The sequence below is a fragment of the Rhinatrema bivittatum genome, chromosome 8 (genome assembly GCF_901001135.1).
Source record: "Rhinatrema bivittatum chromosome 8, aRhiBiv1.1, whole genome shotgun sequence".
Taxonomy (NCBI): Eukaryota; Metazoa; Chordata; class Amphibia; order Gymnophiona; family Rhinatrematidae; genus Rhinatrema; species Rhinatrema bivittatum.
The window spans coordinates 138,886,587-138,908,787 of NC_042622.1; the positions used below are offsets into that span (position 1 = coordinate 138,886,587).

A 22,201-nucleotide genomic window follows, 5' to 3' on the forward strand; every position below is an offset into this window, starting at 1 on the left:
GGGTGACAGAACGCAGATCCATAGTGCTTAAATAGGATTTAATATCAGGATCCTGTATAGAAAGATTGGGACTATATAGTGTGGCATAAAAGTCAGAGAAGCATTTCCTGATATGCTTAGGATCGGCAGTGAGGGTGCCATTATGATCTTTTATTTTCGTGATAATGCTCTGTGAGATTCGGGCCTTTAGTTGGCGTGTCAGTAGTTTGCCGCCTTATCACTGCCCTTGTAAAATGCTTGTCTAGTACATTCTAGTACGTTATCAAAGGTAGAATGCAAACTGCTAATAATCCAAGAATGCAATAAACACAACCTGATCATCTATTTCAGCCCTGGACAGACATGTTGTTGAGATCCTGTTGTAACTTCTTTGCAGCATGGCATTTAGAGCGTTTGACTTGCCGCCATTTTGGAACTAGATCCATGCTTGTATTTGATGTTGCAGTTGTCTGAGGTGGGAGGCTGATCTCGAAGCCTATTTGCTGGAAGACCATCCTCGCTTCTTTTTCCGTTTTCAAACGGTAGGTGACTCCTTCCCGCTGAAAGGATAGGGCAAATGGGAAATTCCACCGGTACTTGATTTCTGCGCTCCGCAGCGCATCTGTGGCTGCCCGTAGATCATTTAGTTTTCTTTAGGGTGCTAGGCGCCAAATCTTGAAAAACTGCAATTTCCATATTATTCCATGCCCAAAACGTCTTCTGTTGCGCGACTGCCATTACTGCTTCCTTTTGAATGAAACTGTGAAAATTTATTATGATGTCTCGTGGTCTGCCATTGCAGCCCACTCCGAATTCTCTGTGCGCTCATTCAAGTTTTATCATGGGGCTCTCAGAATTTTCTTCTTGTCCTTTCTCTGCTGTATTTTGAGTAAGGAGAAAGGAGCTGATATCGCCATTGTGTCTGCATTCTCGGCAGTTTCAGGTATGCCCCATAGCCGAATATTGAATCGCCTGGAGCGATTCTCTATGTCCTCTAGCTTTTCAGACAGCAAGGACATTTCTGACTGCAGTTCCGATTTATGCTGGGTTAACGTTGCAATGGCAGTGCTATGGCAATCGACTCGATTGTCGATGTCATCCACGTGCTGACCCAGAGCTAGTAAGTCCTCCTGGAGCTCCGAGAAAGAGGTTAGAAGATCGTCCTTGTGCTGCTTCATTTCTGACCTTAATTCTATAAACCAGTCACGCAGCATAGCTTTCGTTGGTAGGTCGGATAAACTCGGGGTATGAGCTATTGCTGCTTGTGGGGACAGTACCAGAGCTTCAGCTTCCAATCCTTCCATTTCCCCTGTTATGCTCTCAGAAGCCACAGGCCCCAATGTCCTCAGCTCCTCTGCTGCTTTTGTGAACGAAAATTTCTGCAAATCTATGCCTTTTTTCCTCGTATTCATCTGGGCCCATTCCCTAGATTGACAATCCAGATGAGTTATATTTTTTATAGTTCGCATTGCGTATTTTATTGGGTATTAAAGGTGGAGGGTTACAGCAGCTATAGGTTTAAGTGTCCATCTGCCTCGTGGTGAACAGCTCCCCCGTAAAACCCAGTTTTAAGCAAAAATTATCCCCAAAATGAATATTCCTACTCCAATGTTACTTCAGTAACAGCAACACAAATTCTCTTCACTGTCAGGCACATTATGAAATCATACAACACCATCACTCAGAATAGTGCTAATCCCCAGAACTCAAACAGAAGGACCCAGGGGTGGTGCTCTCTCTTTTGCTGCCCTGTGCAAACTATTAATAGGTTGCACCCCCCCAACCCTCCTCTGCAGCTTTTGAATATCTGGACATTGCTTACAGGAGACCATTTCAATGGAAAAAGAGTAAGGCTAACAGATTTATGATAGATGCTTCTGGAACATGTTTCCTGTTTTCGATACACAGTGATGGTCCCAAAAGATGTTTTCTTAACCAAAATATTCCAAAATGATCGACGAAAAATTATAATGAATTGTGAACTGAATGGTTTCATTGCAACTATTCAACCACTTACAAAAACACATAAATTCATCCACTATACCTGATCACAAAGCAAAAATGGTATCGACGAACCTTTTCCAAAACTGAATTTGATTACAAAAAGGAGAATGTGAAGTCCATGTAGCTTTGAATGTAGACATATATAGATTTGCCAATGGTGCCATAGTGGCTTTGATGAATTACTTTGCATCTCTAATAGTTACAACCTTTCCTGACCCATGGTCTGATCACTTCGTTATCCAAATAACCAGCTCACTTAAAACACTAAACTCTCATTCAAACTCAACTTCCAAATTGGTATACAAAAGAAAAATGTTGACTCTGAGCTGTTCAGTAACTTTCTCCTCCCTCAACTTTCCGCAACCTCCAGCTCTGACACCACAAATGATAATGACAGCAAATTTTAAAAATGGAACCACATAATCTCCAATTCTTTGGACAAATTTGCACATAAAATAACTCTGCGCCATTTGCTCTAAACACAATGCCCCATGGCATTCTCCAACCTTACATCACATGAAAATTAAACCTCGGCAATTAGAACACCGCTGGCGAAAAAACCTCTTAAAAAAGAAGGAATGCTTACTATACATATTTACACAAATATAAAAAACAAATTGCTATCGTTAAAAAATCTTACTATGCTCAGAAAATACAAGCTGCCAATGGCAACAATAACGTTTTATTCAACATTGTAAAGTCATTAACCTCCACTAAAAATGAATCCTTAGATCATATTTTTGATTCTTTTTGTAATATCACTAATTATTTTAAAGATAAAATTTCCAATTTGTCTTTAAAATTAAGCCACCTCTCTATTCCAAATAGCAATTTACCCCCAAGTATCTATTCCTGGACTGATTTCTCTCCAATTGACTCTGACACCATAACTCGCATCCAGTAGCCCCTGTCACATGGTAAGGGCAAAGGGCCATCGGCGGCATTTTGATTACTGGCAGCCAATGGCCCAAGAGTGAGAGATCGCTACCGGGACCCCCATTGGACCACCAAGGACTTTTGGCAAGTCTTGGGGGGTCAGGAGGGTGGGGGGTTGTAGTTAATTAAATTTGAAGGGTTGGAGTGGGGGGTTTTTTTTGTTGGTTTTTTTTTCACAAAATAGCACGATAAAAGTTTTCCAATCCAGGGAATGGACCGAAATGGCCCTCCCCAGACCCGAAAACGAAACGGGGATGAAAAAAAAATTGTATGCACACCCCTAATTTTAATGCCGGAAACGGATTCTCCATATGGAGCAAAAAATTTGGTAATTATCGGCTAATTGCCTCACTATCTACACCAGTAAAAATAATTGAATCTGTGGTACTTCAGCAACTATGGCTATATTGAAGAAAACAACACACTGCACCCAAATCAACATGGATTCCATAAAGGACACAGTACTGAATCCCTCCTACTTTCATTTTTCGACTCTATAATCCGCGGCTTTGACTCTAACAGACTATATTCTTATACTCCTCGATATTTCTGCAGCCTTTGATACCTTAGATCACAATAGTCTTTGCTCCAACCTCCAAAATATTGGTATTAATGGGAAAGTCCTTCAATGGTTCAAGTCTTTCCTGTCGCATAGACTGCAACAAGTTAACCTTGGCCTTCATCAATCAAACTGGTATTTCACAGACTCACCCAGGGCTCGGCCCTATCTGCCATCTTATATAATATATATCTATTACCACTATGTCATCTTTTATCTGGCCTCAATCTAAATTTTAAAATATATGCCGATGATATCCAGTTCATCCTACCATACAGCATGTCTCGAAGTCACACTTTGTCACTATTTACTCTTTACTTAAAAACAATAAACACATGGCTATCACATAACGAACATACTCTCAACGCAGCAAAAACTGAAATAATATACTTATCTCCCATTCCAAATCCTCCCTGTGCTCCTCCTCTGGAATTCAAATTCGAAAACTGCTCCATTCCCATATCCAGACAAGCTTGTAACTTAGGTGTCATTATAGATTCTAAATTAACCATGACAACCAATATCTCAACTGTTATAAAGGCTTCTTTTTACAAAATTTGTTTATTGAAAAAACTCAAACCTCTTCTTTTTACAAATTACTTTTGATCCGTACTTCAGTCTTTAGTTCTAACCAGTTTAGATTATTGCAATTCACTTTACTTAGGTCTTCCTGACTATATTGTACAACCCCTTCAAATGATTCAAAACTGTACTGCCCGATTACTTACCAACACTCACTGCAAAGAACATATTACTCTAGTCTTGAAACAACTACATTGGCTTCCCATTCGTCAACGCATTCAATATAAAACCTTAACTATTATTCATTACTTACTAAATAATGCATCATCTAATGCATCATCTATATGGCTATGCTCATTTCTACCCTCTACCAACCTCCATGCCATTTATGCTCAATGGACAAAAATTACCTACAAGTCCCAACCATCAAAACCGCCAGATTAAACTCACAAACGTGCTTTCTCTGTAGCGGGTCCCTCACTCTGGAACTCACTTCCCAATTTCATCCAACAATGTACAACAAAAAAATGAATTAAAAAAAGCTGTTAAAACCTATGTTCATTAGCATTCTCTAACTCTCAAACATGAGTCCTCTTCCATTACTTTTCTATAAAGACAAAATTGCTCCCCTTCCCTAATCTTTGTCCAACCCCCAATGTTTTTTTTAAGGTGTTCATTGTATTGTTTTATACTGATTATGCATGTATTTTATCTGTAAACTGCTTAGATCTGCTACAGTTTATATGGGCGGAATAGAAAAACTTTAAAATAAATAAATAAATAACATAAATGTTCATCCTTGATCCAATTCTCTAGTCAACCGATCAAAAAAATTAATCAGATTTGTCTGACAGGATCAACCCCTGGTGAATTCATGCTGCCTCAGGTCCCACAACCCACCCGATTGTAGATAGTTCTCTTTCCTTTCCCTTAGCACAGTCTCCATTAATTTTCCCACCACCGAGGTGAGGCTAACCAGCCTGTAGTTTCCAGCCTCCTCTCTACTACCATTCTTATGAAGTGGGACCACAACCACTCTTCTCCAATCTGATGCACCACTCCCATTTCCAGGGATCTATTGAACAGATACTTCAGTGAACTCGCCAGCATATCTCCGAGCTCCTTCAGAATCCTGGAATGTATTTCATTTGGCACCATGGGCTTGTCTACTTTGTTTGCCTAGCTCATTCCATACATTCTCTTTTGTAAACAGAGTTTCATCTACCCCATTCCCCATCTACCATCTTCTTTAGTGAACACCAAACTGAAGTATTTGATTAATATTTCTGCCATTTCTTCGTCTCTCTCCACACATTGCTCCTTGGCACCTTTCAATTTCACTATACCGCTTCTGGCCTCCCTGGTTTCTCTGATATATCTGAAAAATATTTTGTCACCTTGCTTTACCTCTTTAGCAATCCTTTCTTCCACTAGACTTTTTGCTTTCCTGACTATTTTTTCTTCGTCTCCCTCAGTTTTAACATATATTCTTCACTGTGTTACTTTTTTTGGGATCCTTTGTACTCCTTGAATACTGTTTTTTTGCCTTTATTTTTTCAGCCACCTCCTTAGAGAAACAGATTCGTTTTTCCTCTTACTCTTGTTTACTTTTCTAACATATAGATTTATTGCCTTTGTAATATCTCCTTTTAATTTGACCCACACTGTTGTTCCACCTCACCCATTTTCTCCAAGTTTTCCAGTTATGTCTCCATTTTGACAAAGTCCATATTTGTGAAATTCAACACTCAGGTCTTCGTATGACTTCTCTGTATCCTATTTGCTATATCAAACCATACCTTCTGATGATCACTAGTGCCCAGGTGAGTCCCTACCTGAATATTAGAGACATTATTGCCATCAGCAAGCACTAGATTGAGTATCACGTCCTCCTTCGTGGGTTCCATTACCATTTGTTTGAGCAGAGCCCCTTGAAAGGCATCCATTATCTCTCTACTTGTAGATTCTACAGAAGGACTTCTCCAATCCACATCCAGCAGATTAAAATCTCCATCGAGCAACACTTTTCCCTTCTTTCCCACCTTTTGGATGTCTCTGATCAGATCACTTTCCAGTTCTTCGGTTTGAGTCAGTGGCCTGTAGATCACACCAGTAAAAATGGAAACATCATCATCTTTTTTTAGGACGATCCATAATGCTTCTTCTCAATCCCATGTCCCTTGCAATTCAGCTGCTTGGATATTGTTTTTGACATAAAAAGCTACTCCTTTCACTTTTCTGTCTTCTCTTTCCTTCTTTAACAAGTTATAGGCCAAGATGGCCATATCCCAATCATGAGAATCAGTGAACTATGTCCCTGTAATAGCAAAAATGTCCACCTCCATCATTTGGACTTGCAGGTCTGGGGTTTTATTGCCCAGACTACCAACTGTTCTTCCTAGTCACCTTTTCTGAACTGATTGGTTTTGTTACTTTCTCTTCTCTTTTCCTGTTTAGCTTGGGGGTGACATACCAATTTCATAGGCTATCTCCAGCTATCCCTGCTCCCTAGTTTAAATGCCTAATAATTTATGATCTGAATTTTTCACTTAGCATCTTCTTTCCTACCACAAACAAATGTAGGCCATCCTTATATAATCTTTTATTGTCCATACACTGCCCCAGCCTCCAAAGTATCCAAAACCACTTTCCTTACACCAGGTTTTGAGCCAGGAATTGAAATTATCTATATGGCATAGCCTTTTCTTTCCCTTTCCGTGAACAGGTAATATGTCTGAATAGGCAATAGTCTTTGCCATGTGTCTAATCTTTTTCCCTAGATTTTGGAAATCTTACTGTACTTTATGGACACTATTTCTAGCAATGTCATTGGTCCCCAGATGGATGATAAAATTGATGTTAGAGTTCTTACTTTCTTCTATAATTGTTTTGACCCCTTGGTTTGCATTTCTGTTAGCTGAGTATCCTGGAAAGCATTTAACTTTTGTGTACTCATCAAAATGAGTTCCCAAATTGGTTCCTCTGATGATTGAGTCTCCAAGCAGAAGCAGCTTTCTTTCATGAAATTTGATAATGCTGAAGGGTTTCTGGGTGCATTGGGTGACTACTTCCCTTTCAGACATCACTTCATATTCTATTGCTGGGGCTTCTTCATTTTCCAATACAGAAAATGCATTATATAAGGGTAACAGCGGAGAGAGTCGGTGTCTCATCATCACAGGCTTTATTTTCCTAGCGCCCACTGTAATCCAATTATTCCTGGGTTTCTAAATCCTGGTTGTCTGATTTCTCTGTGGAAGTAGGGGCGAATACACAAGATGTTTCAAAGTTGGGGAAATTGGGTGACTCAGAGTCATAGGTCTTGTTCTGCCAGAGCCCACTGTAAATCATTTATGCCTGAGTTTCTGAATCCTCTGTGGGAGTCGGAAGAAATTCTGGATGATGCAAGGAAGGGGAGGTTATTTGAAATTTCTTGTTCAGGTGCATTAGCTCTTTTTTCATGGCAGACAGCTGAAGGCAAGTTGGACAACTCTTAATTTTCCAAATAGGCCTTGGGACATAAACACCACAATTTTTTCACTGAAAAAATGACATTTTGCTGATAGAGACTAATAAACATATTGTAAAATTGGTACTATAGTCCGAAATTATTCGCTTAACCTAAACCCTTGAAAGAACTATTTAAGAAGGAAACACATTAGGGGTGGGAGGGAATACTTAGCCAAACAAGAACCAGGTAAGCTGTTCAGCCCTCAGCCAGGTCACATGCTCATGAATTCTATGTGTAACTAGAATTTAGTAGTGCTTGGCTGGATACCTCTTGCTGTGCAACTGATTACACATCAGGCCCAGAAAATGTGGTAGTAGGTAGAGCCTTTATTTCTCTCTTAAAAGCACACAAGGAATTTAAAATTATATTTAGCAGGAAAATACAACACCACACAAGACAGAGTACACACCAGCAGAAATAACACTATCTATTGGAATTTTTTTTTTTTTTTTTTATTATTCAGCCACACACAAAACAGAAGCCAAATTCACCTTGGATGGGGGTTATCTTAATAAGGAGCAGGGCTTCAATGTTTGTGCTTTTGGAGGGGATCCCAGCAGCTAGGGTCGAATTGTGGCAAAGAACATGCATGTGACTGATAGGAGTGAGGGTTCATTAACAGGAGAGTATTTTCTGGCACTGGGGTTTTAGGGGGAGGAGGTGGGTCTGCGGAAATTCATGGTACTGATTTCAAGCCAGAAATGCATGGACCTTATCACCGCAGGTACTCATTATTGCAGTTCAGTATGTGCACAAGAGCTTTAACACATCTTAGTAAAGAGATCCCATAGTCCTTTAAACACCAGATTCAAGCACAGAAACGTCTTTGCCTAAAGGGGCAAGATGACAGAAATAACCTGCCCTTTCACTGAGAAAAGGCTATACAAGAATATCAGGAAGTAGGTGGGTTTGGGGAAGAGAGGGATTTGCCATTCATTAATAAGAAAGCAGTACTGACTGACAGCCAGGGGAAAGCTCCACCTCAGTCTCTATAAAAAACAAAAAACAATTCAACAATTATAGAGGCTGAAAGTTTCCAGGGCTTTTTGTGGGAAATTATTAGAGAGACATGTTCATTTACAAATATGCAAGAAAGAAAAATAATCTTTCAATTAGAAGATCTTTTCTTAAAACTTGAGGCTCAGCAATGCCTAGTGAACTATTGATCCCCTTCTAATAGTTCTTCAGTCTCCTGCAATGCTTAACAAGGAGTATCGCCCTCCTGCCATGATTCCAGTAAGTCAACAGGGGGATAAAGGTGGCTTGCATAATGCCCACTGGGGAGAAGAAGCATCAACATTTCAAAACAAATTATTTTTAAAAGTTTTTTTTTCTTCGAAAAGGTACAAAGTGCTATATTTTAACATAATACATCCTTGTGGATAATGTCAGCCCTGACAGACTAGGCTGACATGCTCTATCATATGACAGTAGGTTTAAGGCCATCTTAACTATTTAAATTTTATGTTTAATTATTTTACTATGTTATTTCTTTATTAGTTTATTATGAAACTTTGTATTTTCTTTTCTTCATTTAATTTTGTAAATGCAAATATTTTAAATGAATATTTGATAACTAATGTAACCGATGTGATATGTTCGCATGAAACTTCAGTATATAAAATTAAATAATAATAATAATAATAATAACATCTTATATGAATGGGTGTTAAGGCATGAACTTTCATCCTAAAACTATTCTATTTTATGGCTTTCACAAGCTGAAATGGCCTTGTACAGAGCAATAAGTCAGGAGATTAGTTTAAAAAAGTGTCCTCTTAGCACCAAAAATGGCCTAGTAGTTAAAGCAGCAGGCTTTAGAACAGGAAAGTCAGGGTTAAAATCCTGCTCCTTGTGACCTTGGCAAGTTGTGTCATCTCCATAGCTCAGGAACAAATTTAAGGCCAATTTGCTAGGGATGTGCAGAGGGACGCCATATGTTGCATTTGGGATTCATATTCGTCAGGGGCCAGATACGTTGCATTCGGCAAGGGGGGCCCCCCGATACATTTATACGTTAATTCTTATTCGTTTCCCAGCTAAAATTAAATTAACTACAACCCCCACCCTCCTGACTCTCCCAAGACTTACCAAAACTCCCTGGTGGTCCAGCGGGGGGGTCCGGGAGCCATCTCCTGCACTCACACCCTCGGCTGCCAGTATTCAAATTGGTGCCGATAGTCTTTGACTTACTATGTCACAGAGGCTACCGGTGCCATTGGTTCAGCCCCTGTCACATAGTAGGAGCAATGGATGGCCGGCGCCATCTTGTGCTCCTACCATGTGACAGGGGCTGACCAATGGCACCGGTAGCCCCTGTGACATAGTAGGTCAAAGGCTATCGTGCCATTTTGATTACTGGCAGCCGATGGCCCGAGTGCAGGAGATCGCTCCTGGACCCCCGCTGGACCACCAGGGACTTTTGGCAATTCTTGGGGGACCCTCCTGACCCCCACAAGACTTGCCAAAAGTCCAGAAGGGGTCCAGGAGCGATCTCCTGCACTCGGGCCGTCAGCTGCCAGTAATCAAAATGGCGCTGATAGCCTTTGCCCTTACTATGTCACAGGGGCTATCGGTGTCACAAGGTAGGAGCACAAGATGGCGCCGACCATCCATTGCTCCTATCATGTGACAGGGGCCTGATCAATGGCACCGGTAGCCCCTGTGACATAGTAGGTCAAAGGCTATCGGTGCCATTGAATACTGGCAGCCGAGGGGTGTGAGTGCAGGAGATGGCTCCCGGACCCCCCGCTGGACCACCAGGGAGTTTTGGTAAGTCTTGGGGGGGGGGGGTCAGGAGGGTGGGGGGTTTGTTTAAATTGGCTCCTTTAGACGGCCGAATAATTTGGCAAAGATTTGTTGTATTCATGGGGAATCGCGATACGTTTCGCTTCCCCACGAATACAACGAATATGGCCCTATACGTTGTGGATTACCAATTCATAGGGAACAAATGCACACCCCTACAATTTACTGAGCTTTATTGCCATGGATGCAGAATGGGAGAAAAAGTCTTTGTAAATGAGGCCCTTAGATTGTAAACCCTTTGGGATAGTGCAGTACCACCTGTGCCTGAATTTAACTTGCCTTGAGCTCAGATTTGGAAAGGAGAGTAATTAAATCTAAAAACCTAAATCAGCACCTAGGAGCCCTGCCGACAAGCTCTGTGGATGTTGCAAAAAAAAAAAAAACAACAAACAATTACAGCAATTTAGACAGATAAAACATTCACCTCTCCTGTACTCTGAGGTTCTGCATTCTTCTGCCACACCATAAGGTAAGGACTCTTTGGGAAGGCTGTAGTAGACAGCCCACCAAGCTACTGTCTCCAAGTCACAATATCTCAACAGCAGATCCATCAGCTGTTCCTGCAGCCACCGATTCTGCCCCAACTGTGCTCTGCAGACACAAAACATTAATTGGATTGGATGCAAGTACTCAGAGAAGACTGCTTATTTTCAAAGACACAGTCTGGCCCTGGCTGTTCTGTGTAGACATTCACTGCATGATAAACTACGAAGTACTTGAATACTGGAGAAAAAAAAAGTGATGAATGTGAGATTAATCATCAGTTGTGAAGGGAAACAGAACTGTAATAATGCAGAAAGTCAAAACCAAAGTACATTAAGAAACATAAGTTTGGCCATGCTGTGTCAGACCAAAGGTCTATCAAGCCCAGCATCCCACTTCCAGGTCACAAGTACCTGGCATGATTCCTAAGTTTAACAGATTCTATGTCGTTTATCCTAGGGATAAAGCAGTGGATTTCCTTAAGTCTACCTTAATAACAGTTTACGGACTTTTCTTCCAGGAATTTGTCAAAACCTTTTTTAAACCCAGCTACACTAACATCTTTTACCACATTCTCCCGCAATGAATTCCAGAGTTTAATTATGCATTGAATAATAAAATATTTTCTATTTGTCTTAAATTTATCACCTCGTATCTTCATTGCATGTCCCCTAGTCTTTGTACTTTTTGAAAGCATAAACAACCAATTCGTGTTTACCCGTTACAATCCACTCTTTATTTTACAGACCTCTATCATATCTCCTCTCTACACTGAAGAGCCTTAACCTTTTTTAGTCTTTCTTCATAAGGGAATCATATCCAACACCCCATTATCATTTTTATAGCCCTTCTCTATTCCATTATATTTATTTTTAGATGCGGTGACCAGACACTGCACACAATATTCAAGATGCAGTTGCACCATGGAACGATATAGAGGCATTATGAAATTCTCCATTTTATTCTCCATTCCTTCCAAATAATTCCTAGCATTCTACTTGCTTTCTTGGTTCCCACTGCATGATGATGCCTAGATCTTTTTCCTGGGTGGTGACTGCCAGTTAAAACTTTGCATTGTGTAACTATAATTTGGGTTCCTTTTCTTTTATGTGCATCACTTTGCACTTGTCCACATTAAATGCCACCTGCATTTGGATAGTCAGTCTCCCAGCCTCGCAAGGTCCTCTTGTGATTTAACAGCTTTGAACAATTATGTATCAGCAGCAAATCCGACATCGCAAAGGTGTGTGTAGGGCGCCTAAGAACTGTTTGAGCAAGAAATGCACAGTAAGTCAGGACTTAGGTGCATAAGGAGAGGTCTGTGTGTGTGTGTATATCTCAATACTGGAATAGCAGGGAGGACTGCAGATCAGAAATTGTGGTACAACTGTATGTATGCATAGCCTGTCTGTACTGGAATAGCATAAGATATTAAAGGGCAGAGCATGACTGAGATGGATTGCTAGAGGTAAGTGTGGGGTTCTCAGAACTGGGAATAGTAGAGGGTACTGCAGGGCAGGACTAGGGTGCATTGGCAGAGCTGTGTGTGTGTGGGGGGGGGGGGAGGCAGTATCTCAGTACTGGGATAGCAGAGAGCACTTAAGGGCAGGATTGAGATGTACTGCTAGAACTGTGGTGTGTGGGTCTCGGTACAGAATCGCAACGGGTTCTGATGACTGAAGTGAAGAGCTGTAGGGGGGAGGAGGGCAAAGTCTCAGTACTAGATTAGCAATGGGTGCTACAGGAAAAAAAAAAAAGAGTTGAGTGGAATAAGAGAAGGTGGTACAGGGGAAGAGCATGAGCAAAATTAGAGGTTAGAAGACATGCTACAGCAGCTAACCTATGGCTCTTTCATGTGCAAAATGTGGCTCTTGTCCTCTTAGTCTCATGGCAACTGAGAAGCAGTGTAGAGGTTAGAACAAATGGACTGAAGCAAGAAGCACACACAATAGAACTAAGCAGAGTAGAGCCATTCTGCTCCAGCTTCCCCTCCTGACCTGACAGTGCCGCTGGTTGATGCTGAGAAAGAAGTGAAGGGCTGAAGCAGGGCTCAAGATTTCTCAGCTTATAGAAAATTATCATCAAAATATTTGTCCCTTACAAATGAAACAAAATTACACCACCAAAATGTGTTCATAAGAACAAAAGAACATGCCATTGGGAAATAATTAATCTGCATTATTTTTCCTAAGTAAAATAACTGAGATAATGGATCATCTAAGCTTTCTGTCATGGTTTTGCCTGATTTACAAGCTCTCCATGCCCTGGTTTATCCTGTTGTGCAGCCTCCACTCCACCAAGGGTCCTCAGCAAGTCTCACCTCCAGCCTTGCCAAGCTCCTCATTGCTGCACAAACCAAATCCAAGCTCCAGCTCCATTTAACCCTGCCTTGCCAGAACCTAGACGCCTCTTCATAGAGTCAATATTGGCTCTCTGATCTGGCCCGCTCTTACCTTGCTCCATGTTTTATGGCCTCTGGGCATTCTGTTACCTTGCTCCTTGTCTTGCAGTCTATCTAGGCCCTTTCCTTGCGGCCCTCCATGAAGTCTTGTATCTTGTTCCTTGTCTTGTAGCCTATCTAGGCCTCACCTTGCCTTGTGGCCTCTCAGGCCTTCTGCCTCATTGTACCCTTGCTCTGTGGCCTATTCAGGCCTTTAATTTCCCTGTGGCCCTCTGGGCCTGCTCCTACCTTGCTACTTACTCTGTGGCCTACTCAGGCCTTACCTTGCCTTGTGTCATCCGGTCCTGCTCTTACATCAGTCCTTGCTCTGTGGCTTACTCAGGTCTCTCCTCATCTAGTGTTCTCCAGACCTTATGTTTAGTGGCCTACAGGCCTTCTGTATCGCTGTCTTCAGGCATCAGTATTCTTTGTTCTATGTTGTCCTGTCTTATCTAGTCCTCATCTGGTCCTGCCTTGTATCCATTCCCTACCTTGCTATTGACTTGCATCAGTCGGTATCCAGTCCTAGTCTCAACTCAATAACCTGTCCAAGCCTGTGTATATATCCAGTTCTCATCCCTGCTTAGAATCCTGTCCAGTCTGTTCCAGTATCCAGTCTTCAGCTCCCTGCTGTTCTATACCTAGACATTTGCTTCCAGTCTGTCTCTACCACAACACTCAGCCTGTGCCTGACCTCAGTTCCAGCTTGTGCTTACCCTGCCTTATCCAGCTAAGCCCTACTGGTCCCCAGAACCCAAAGGCTCAACCTGTGGGGGAGGGGGCTGACTAGGCAGAAGGCCAGCCCAGCTTCCAGTCATGACTGGCCATGATATTCTGCCACTGAAGTCAAGCGCTACTGGCCCCCAGAATCCAAGGGATCAACCTAAATGGGATGGGGGCTGGGGCTGGCTAGGCAGAAGACCAGCCCTTATCCAGCCCTACAGACCTGTACCACACCTGTAGGGGTGTATCCTACGCCAGTAAGGCACCCCATGACAATTCCTCTTGTGAAGATCTTGCAATCTTTTTCATTGAGAAAATATGCAAAATGTCTGAACAATTTGATCACAGTACCACTGTATGTCTTTCTGCCTATCCATTTAACCATGGAGCAAAATGAGAGGAATTTGATTTGGTTACCAATGATGTAATAAATATAGTTCAAAACATGAATGGATCCTTATGTCCATTAAATCCTTGAGCTATTTCACTCAACCCAATGCTTGCATCAAGATCTCGCTCCTTTGATCACACACAAATTTGTCTGTTTATCTCTAAGGGATAGTTACTGCCTATATTAAAGCAAGCATCAGAGATATGCGCGTGGCCAGGCCATTTTGAAAATGTGCTCGGTGTGCGCTCAGCCTGGTCACGCAAGTATCCCCCCGTTTGGCGTGCGCTGGGGTTTTGAAAAATTTAATCACAAGGGTTTTTTCCCGTAGACACAAAATGGGAGAAAAGCCTTAATGAATATGGCCCTAAGTTTGTACCTAAGGCCAACGGAGGGGAAAGTGACTTGCCCCAAGGTCACAAAGAGCGGCAGTGGGATTTTGAAACCTGGGTTGGTAGCCCACTGCTCTAAACTACTAGGTTAGTCCTCCTCTTCTTTGAGAAAACCAGGGATGATGATTGAAGGGAGAAGGATTTGAGAGAGGCACATTTGCTTCTGGGGCAAGTGACTTGAAAAGGGGTGAAATTTTTGGGGAGAGTTGGTAGGTGCATGATAGCCAGATGGGGTAATTGTGGTGTGTGTAGCAAGAGAACCAGAGAGGGCAATGGAGGGGAGGGAAGGAGAGATATACTGGTGGAAGACAGAGGGTGAGGAGGGGTGGGCAGAGAAGAAATGTTAATGTGGAGCCACTGAGCCCCTATCAATGTACTTGTAGGGTTTGGGGAATGCTATGCTAGGGCTGACTGAGAGATGGGGACAAGAGAGAAAGACATTGGGCAGAGCATGGATGAGAGAGAAAGAAGATGCAGGTCAGAGACAGGGTGGTGTGGGGGGGGGGGGGGGGGGACAAAGAGATACTGATGGGGACAAAATAAGTGGATTGAGATAGACCGGTGAGGATACAGTAGGAAAATTGAGAGAGAGACTGATGGGAGGATTGAGAGACTGGGGGACAGGATGGGATTGAAGACAGGTGGGGTAACTGAGAGAGAGACTGGCAGGAGAATTTGAGAGAGCCAGGGTGGGCAGAGAGAGACTGGTGGGAAAGGATGGAATTGGAAAGAGACAGATCGTGGGACAGGGTAGGTGGATCGAGAGAGGGAGAGATACACAACCCCTTGTCTTTTGAAAACATAGGCTGTTTGGTACTGTGCATCCGATTTTTTTGGATCTTGATGCATGAAAGGTTGGTCACCCTGCGCTAAAGCCTAGAGGTTAGAAGAAAGGCGCTTTGGTACAGCTTGTAGAGGATGCTTGTAACTAGGTTGGCCCCAGCACGTGTCTGTCTCTAACCACTTATTCAGGATATGCAGGTGTACCATATGACTTTGTACAAGAATCAAAAATATTTTATGTAGTATCACAAAGTTACATTCATTCAATGCAAGTTTTCTAGGGCCATACATTAATCTGTTTGCCTTTTTGCCCTAAGAGCATGGTAGGGAACCACTTTGGCAGTCACAGCTACATTTCTGACTGAAGGAGGATATGGATCTGTCGTGTCAGATCAAAAGTAGATGGAAGGATGTGGAAATACTAAATAATTTTCTCTAGAAAATAACCTGCTTAACTGTTTATATACTATAGCTCCAAAAAGTAATCCCTAATAATAATCTGTTCTAAAAAAGTAATAAGATTAAAAGTTTTCTAGTTGTAGCTAGTAATGGTCCCTAGTGAGGTGCACCTGCTGAGACCAGGCTAGGGCTCTCACTGCGGACCACAAGGTGCTGCTGCCACCAAGTGGTGAGATTGTGTACTGTGGCTTCAAATCAGCTAAGGACAATTTAATTCAAAACAATTGAAAAGGATAGGATAATAGCAATCTCATTTTCTGGTCATGCATTTGAAATCTGTTTCCAAACTGGGAGACCATTCCATTTTATTCATATTTATAGCTCATTAGAAAATAAAAACAAAGGTCTCAAAATGGCTTACAATAATACACAAAAATAATTAAAAGTATAAAAATCGTATCATTGATCCCCCCCCTCCAAACCCCCCCCCCCCCCCAAAACCAGTAATAAACAGGGAGCACAGACAATGTGTACAGCGAGATGGCTGTGAGCTTTCCCAAATGACAAACATCAGTGAAAACAATACAAAGCCCAGGATTCACAATACTAAGACCATTTAAGGGACAAGCAGGGCCATAAACTTTCCATCTTTCTTCAGTAAATATGAGGAGCTATTCATCATAATAAACAGAGCACACAATCATTAATAAAAGGTGGGCACATTACAGGTTGTTGGTGAGGCCTCACCTGGAGTACTATGCTTAGTTCTGGAGGTCATAACTCAAAGGACAGTAGAAAGGCTGGAGAGAAACGCAACCAAAATGGTGCAAGGTTTGTACGGGAAGCCCAATGAGATGAGACTGAAGAAACTTAATATGTATACCCTAGAAGAGAGGTGAGACAGAGGGGATATAATACAGACATTTAAATACCTTTCAGTGTGCTGCTGCAGTCAAAAAAGCAAACAGAATGTTAGGAATTATTAGGAAGGGAATGGTGAATAAAACAGAAAATGTCATAATGCCTCTTTATTGCTCCATGGTGAGACTGCACCTTGAATACTGTGTACAATTCTGGTCGCCGCATCTCAAAAAAGATATAGTTGTGATGGAGAAGGTACAGAGAAGGGCAGCCAAAATGATAAAGGGGATGGAACAGCTCTCCTATGAGGAAAGACTAAAGAGGTTAGGGCTGTTCAGCTTGGAGAAGTGATGGCTGAGGCGGGATGTGATAGAGGTCTTTAAAATCATGAGAGCTCTAGAATGGGTAAATGTGGGATAACAGGACTAGGGGGCACTCCATGAAGTTAGCATGTAGCACATTTAAAACTAATCAGATAAAATTATTTTTCACTCAATGCACAATTAAACTCTGGAATTTGCTGCCAGGGGATGTGGTTAGTGCAGTTAGTGTAGCTGGGTTTAAAAAAGGTTTGCATAAGTTCTTGAAGGATAAGTCTATTATCCAATAGCATGGGATCTACTTAGTGTTTTGGGTACTTGCCAGGTACTTGTAGCCTGGATTGGCCACTTAGAAACAGGATGCTGGGCTTGATGGACTCTTGGTCTGACCCAGTTTGGCAATTTCTTATGACCAGCCTGAAGGTGACAAGAGAGGACAGTTTAAAGAGGGAGAATTTCAGTATGCTGCCCTGTACACAGCTTTTATATATTTTTTAAATATCATAGTGTATTTATGTGCTTGGTTTAAAGGAGAAAAGGACTAGCAAATCAGAAATGTATTAAGTTAGTCCAATATAAAGATATCACCCATAAGAATTAAGAGTAAATAACTGTCCTCTATTTATCTATTCCTTGCCACTCATGATTTTATAAACCAAGATTTAGCTAAGGGAAATGTTGCTTCACCAATTAGGTTCATTTTTTGAAAGCATGAATAAACATGTAGACAAAGGTGAGACAGTTGATGTAATGTATGTGGATTTTCAGAAAGCATTTGACAAAGTACCTCATGAGAAACTCTTAAAAAAATTAAAAAGTCATGTTCTGTTGTGGATTGAGAACCGATTAAAAATTGGAAAACAGAGAGTAGGGTTAAATGACCAGTTTTCTCTTTGAAGAAATGTGAATAGTGGAGTAGCCCATGGATCTTTACTAGGACCGCTGCTTTTTAACATTTCCAAAAATGACCTAGATATGGGAAAGACAAGAGAGGTGATCAGATTTCCTGATTATTCAAAATTCTTCAAAGTTGTTAAATCAAACAGGATTGTGAGAAATTGCAAGAGGACCTTGCAAGACTGGGAGACTGGACATCCAAATGGCAGATAACATTTAATGTGGACAAGTACAAAATGACGCATGTAGGAAAGAGCAACCCAAATTATAGCTACACCATGTAAGGTTCCATTTTGGGAGTCACCAGCCAGGAAAGGGATTTACATACTAACATAGTAACGACAGCAGAAAAGGACCAAATGGTCCATCCAGTCTGCCCAGCAAACTTCCTAAGGCAGTAACTGCCACTCTGTGCAGGTTACACCCATGTTACTGTTAAGGGTAGTAACTGACACTCCATGCAGTTGTCCCCAAGTCTTAGGATAACCCATTTAAAACTACTGATAAGCTACATTTTTACTGGGTGATGAGCCTTCTTGAAAATTCAGAAAGTGCTGCTTGATGTGCTTTGCTTATGGCTTGCCCATAGAAGCAGTCCTGTGCTTTTTTCCTTATGTCTATATATCAGTACCCCAGACTGTAAAAGTGAGAGCCAATAACGGTTGTCATCTGAATCCAATACCCCTTCCCCCTACCCTGTCAAATCAGAGAGTGATGTTGCAATTGCATCAAAATCATCAAGGGTTATTGATTAAGGGTAGTAATTGCCATGCCTTCTGTAAGGGGTAGTATATGCCTCTCCATGTTTATCAGTTCTCCAGACCATAAAAGTCGGGACCCTCATTGGTTGTTGCCTGAATCCAATTCGCCTTTTCCCACCTGCCGTCAAGGTTTACATCAGCGAGCATGAAATCAGCAGGTGTGGCTATTTTGATCAGTAAGAATCTTCCATTAATAATTAAGCAGGAAATCAAGGACCCCAGAGGCTGTTATGTGATCTTAATTGCTGAGTTGCATCATAAATTGATAGTTTTCTGTACTCTCTATATGCCTAACAATTATAAATACTGCTTTTTTTTAAAGAACTTTATAAACATCTTTGTCCTCTAATATAGCCCAAGGAGATAGGATAAGATCAGATAGGGGAGTCAGCTTTCTGGAAAAAGGGCTACAGGTAATTGATGCTTGGAGATTTTTCCACCCTTTAGAGAAGGATTTTACCCATCTGTCCAGGGCTCATCATTTGTTTTCCAAAATAGACTTTCTGCTGGTCTCCAAATATATTTTTTCTAGGGTCATTGATTCTGCCATTGGGGATATTACACTATCAGATCCTGCTCCAATATGGATTGAGCTGACTAGCGGGGATGGAAAGGGAATGATTCGTCAAAGGAAATTTCCATATTTTTTGACAGTGGATTCAAATTTTCATGATTTTCTAAAAGCAAAATGAAAGGAACATAAGAGACATAATAGAACACATCTGGACAACCCAATTTTGTTTTGGCAGGCTGCTAAGGCAGTATTGAAATTATTTTTAATGTAGCTAAAAGGATATGGGACATTGATAAACAATTGTTGAGGTTGAAAAAAATTAAATGGAGCAAAAAAAAAAAATGACAGGTGTGCTCTAATACTAAAGAAAACAGGGAAATCTACTTAGCCGTAAGATCCCAGTTAAGTATGTTAATTCACCAGAGAGCTAAGAAAAGCATAGTTTTCTATAAATATAAACTATATCAATATAGTAATAAAACCAGAAAATTCTTACCTAATTTAGTTGGGCTAGTGTTGGATCTTGGGTTATAACTCACTTAAAACAAAAGAAGGGGTGCAAGTTAGAGCCAATAAAGATATAGCTAATACTTTGAGGAGATTTTATAAGAGTTGTATAAATCAGAGGAAAGCAATAAGCTAAAAGAAGGGAATTTTTGAGTAGGATTCATCTCCCTATGTTTACGGAAGCTCAATTTGATTGGTTGAACTGGTGAAGAAGAGATTAGGGAAGAAATTAGACAAGCTAATGTTGCGCAGGAGGTGGATCCTTGGCCTGGTGCAGGATTGGTACGGCCCTCTGGTCGGACCCAGAGGGCGCCTGCCACCAGGAGGCGGAGCACACTAGGAGACAGAGGCTAGCTGGAGCTTCGCCAATAATAGTCCGGGGTTTTCGTAGGTTGAGCCCTTGGGTACCCGGACCGTCTGGACTTAGGTGGGCCTCAGATGGTCTCCCGGAGAGGTAGCGGAGGGGTGTAACCACCACGAGCAAGGTTGCGCGGCTGATGCAGAGAGGATGGACCAGACCCGAACTGGAATCTCTGGAGACCTCAGGGAGGTAACAGTTCAGGAAGGTTCTCCGGGTGAGGCAGGCAGCACCTGTGGGTCTAGTCGGGTGAAGGCCGTGGGTAGAATCCAAGCAGGTCGGTCTGGTAGTCACAGTAGGCCAGAAGAGAGTGTCTGAGTGAAGCGCAAAGGTCAAAGCCAGAGTATCCATCCAGAATTGGTCAGCCAAAGCAGGGGTCAATATCAAGGTCAGTCTGAGTGTAGTCAAGGCGAGGGTCAGTTCCAGGCAGCAGACAAAAGAGTAGTCAGGCAGGCAGTGGTCAGTTCCAGGCAGCAGACGAAGAGCATGGTCAGGCAGGCAGTGGTCAGTTCCAGGCAGCAGACAAAGAGAGTGGTCAGGCAGGCAGTGGTCAGTTCCGGGCAGCAGACGAAGAGAGTAGTCAGGCAGGCCGAGGTCAGTACCAGAGATCAGTCCAAGAAGGTACTACCTGAGTAAGGACACAGGAAGGAACACAGGGCGCAGGAACACTGGAACACACGGAGATGCAGGAACAAGGAGACGCTGGAACAAGGAAATGCTGGAACAGAGGATTAGGTAAACTAGAACACCAGTGTCGACCCGATTGCCAAGGCGAGGTCCTGGGGACAGGGCCTCGCTATTTATAGGGCTACTAAGTGATGTCATCATACTGCGTCCGAATCGTTTTCCCGCACTTGGCCCTTTAAAGCGCAGGATGTCAGCCGCGCGTGCACCTGGGGCGGGGCTAAGGCGGCCGAAGATGCAGAGCCCTGACGGGAGCTCCGCTGTGAGGCCTGCAGCGTGGAGGAAGCCGGAGAGGGCTGCGGTGAGCATCGGGGACGCCGGAAGCTGGCAGCAGCGGCAAGACCGGAGCTAGTAGAGGGCAGCACGAGGTGAGCAGGCCCGGTCGTGGCACCCACGCGGCCAAGACTCACAACAGCTAAGTCATTAAAGGCCCATGGTATAGATGGTTTTAGTAGCAAATTCTAAAATATTTTGCTGAATTACCTACCAAAGTCTCTCAGTAATATGTATCAGGCAGGAGATAATATGGCACAGATCACTGTTATAAGGTGTACACCAACAAAGGTAGAAAACTATGATTCCAGTGACTAAATTACCTTAAACATGAAAGAATCATTAAATTAAAAAATTAGGTCACAAATATCTTTTAATTCATAGTAACTAAATCTTTAAAATATTCCATAATACAGAGCAATCAAGATACAATGAAAATACATACAATGGGTGTATTGACAATACTTAATCATACATAAACACTGATAGAAACAATACTCATATGTATACTCACACACAAAGAACTGTTTACTAGCCCTAAATAGTAGGGTTGCCAACACCTCCTTTATCAGTTTTATTACCGTATTTTCCGGTGTATAAGACGACTGGGCGTATAAGACGACCCCCCCTTTTTTATACATATTTTAAAAAAAATAATAATTTTACACTCAAACAGGAGCAACCCTATCTATGAAAAGGCAACACTACAAATACCGTATATCAGGCCCTAAAAACCAATACACCTCTTATTAGGAAAACAGAACTAGCAAGCAGCTATAGATCCCCACACATAAATAATTGTAAAACTATACTAATAAGCAGAATAAATGTTTCAAAACAGCTATGAACAGAACAACATCCAACAATTAAAAACTCATAAAAACTATTAAACATTCTCCAAACACCAATAAAATATTTCAAAAAAGCAGACACATCACATAATATTAAATAATTAAAATGGCAGTCAATCAAGAAAAATAAACTTAAAAAGCCACCTTTCCTTACCCCCTCCAGCAGCTCTCCTATTCCTCTTCCTCTTCCTTAGGGCCCATGTCTCTCACACACACACACCATACCAGTCATGCCCCCATGACCATAC

At 41.9% G+C, this 22,201-nt stretch overlaps 1 protein-coding gene across 1 annotated transcript in view; it reads right to left on the minus strand.

Annotated features, from left to right (window-relative positions):
* Positions 1–22,201, minus strand: part of EXD3 (exonuclease 3'-5' domain containing 3) — a 999,700-nt gene that overhangs the window by 608,175 nt on the left and 369,324 nt on the right. The window contains 5 exon segments of the mRNA XM_029613511.1: positions 343–539; positions 894–1,404; positions 6,797–6,926; positions 10,744–10,888; positions 10,890–10,910. Of these exon segments, the coding sequence (XP_029469371.1) occupies positions 343–539; positions 894–1,404; positions 6,797–6,926; positions 10,744–10,888; positions 10,890–10,910 (1,004 nt within the window).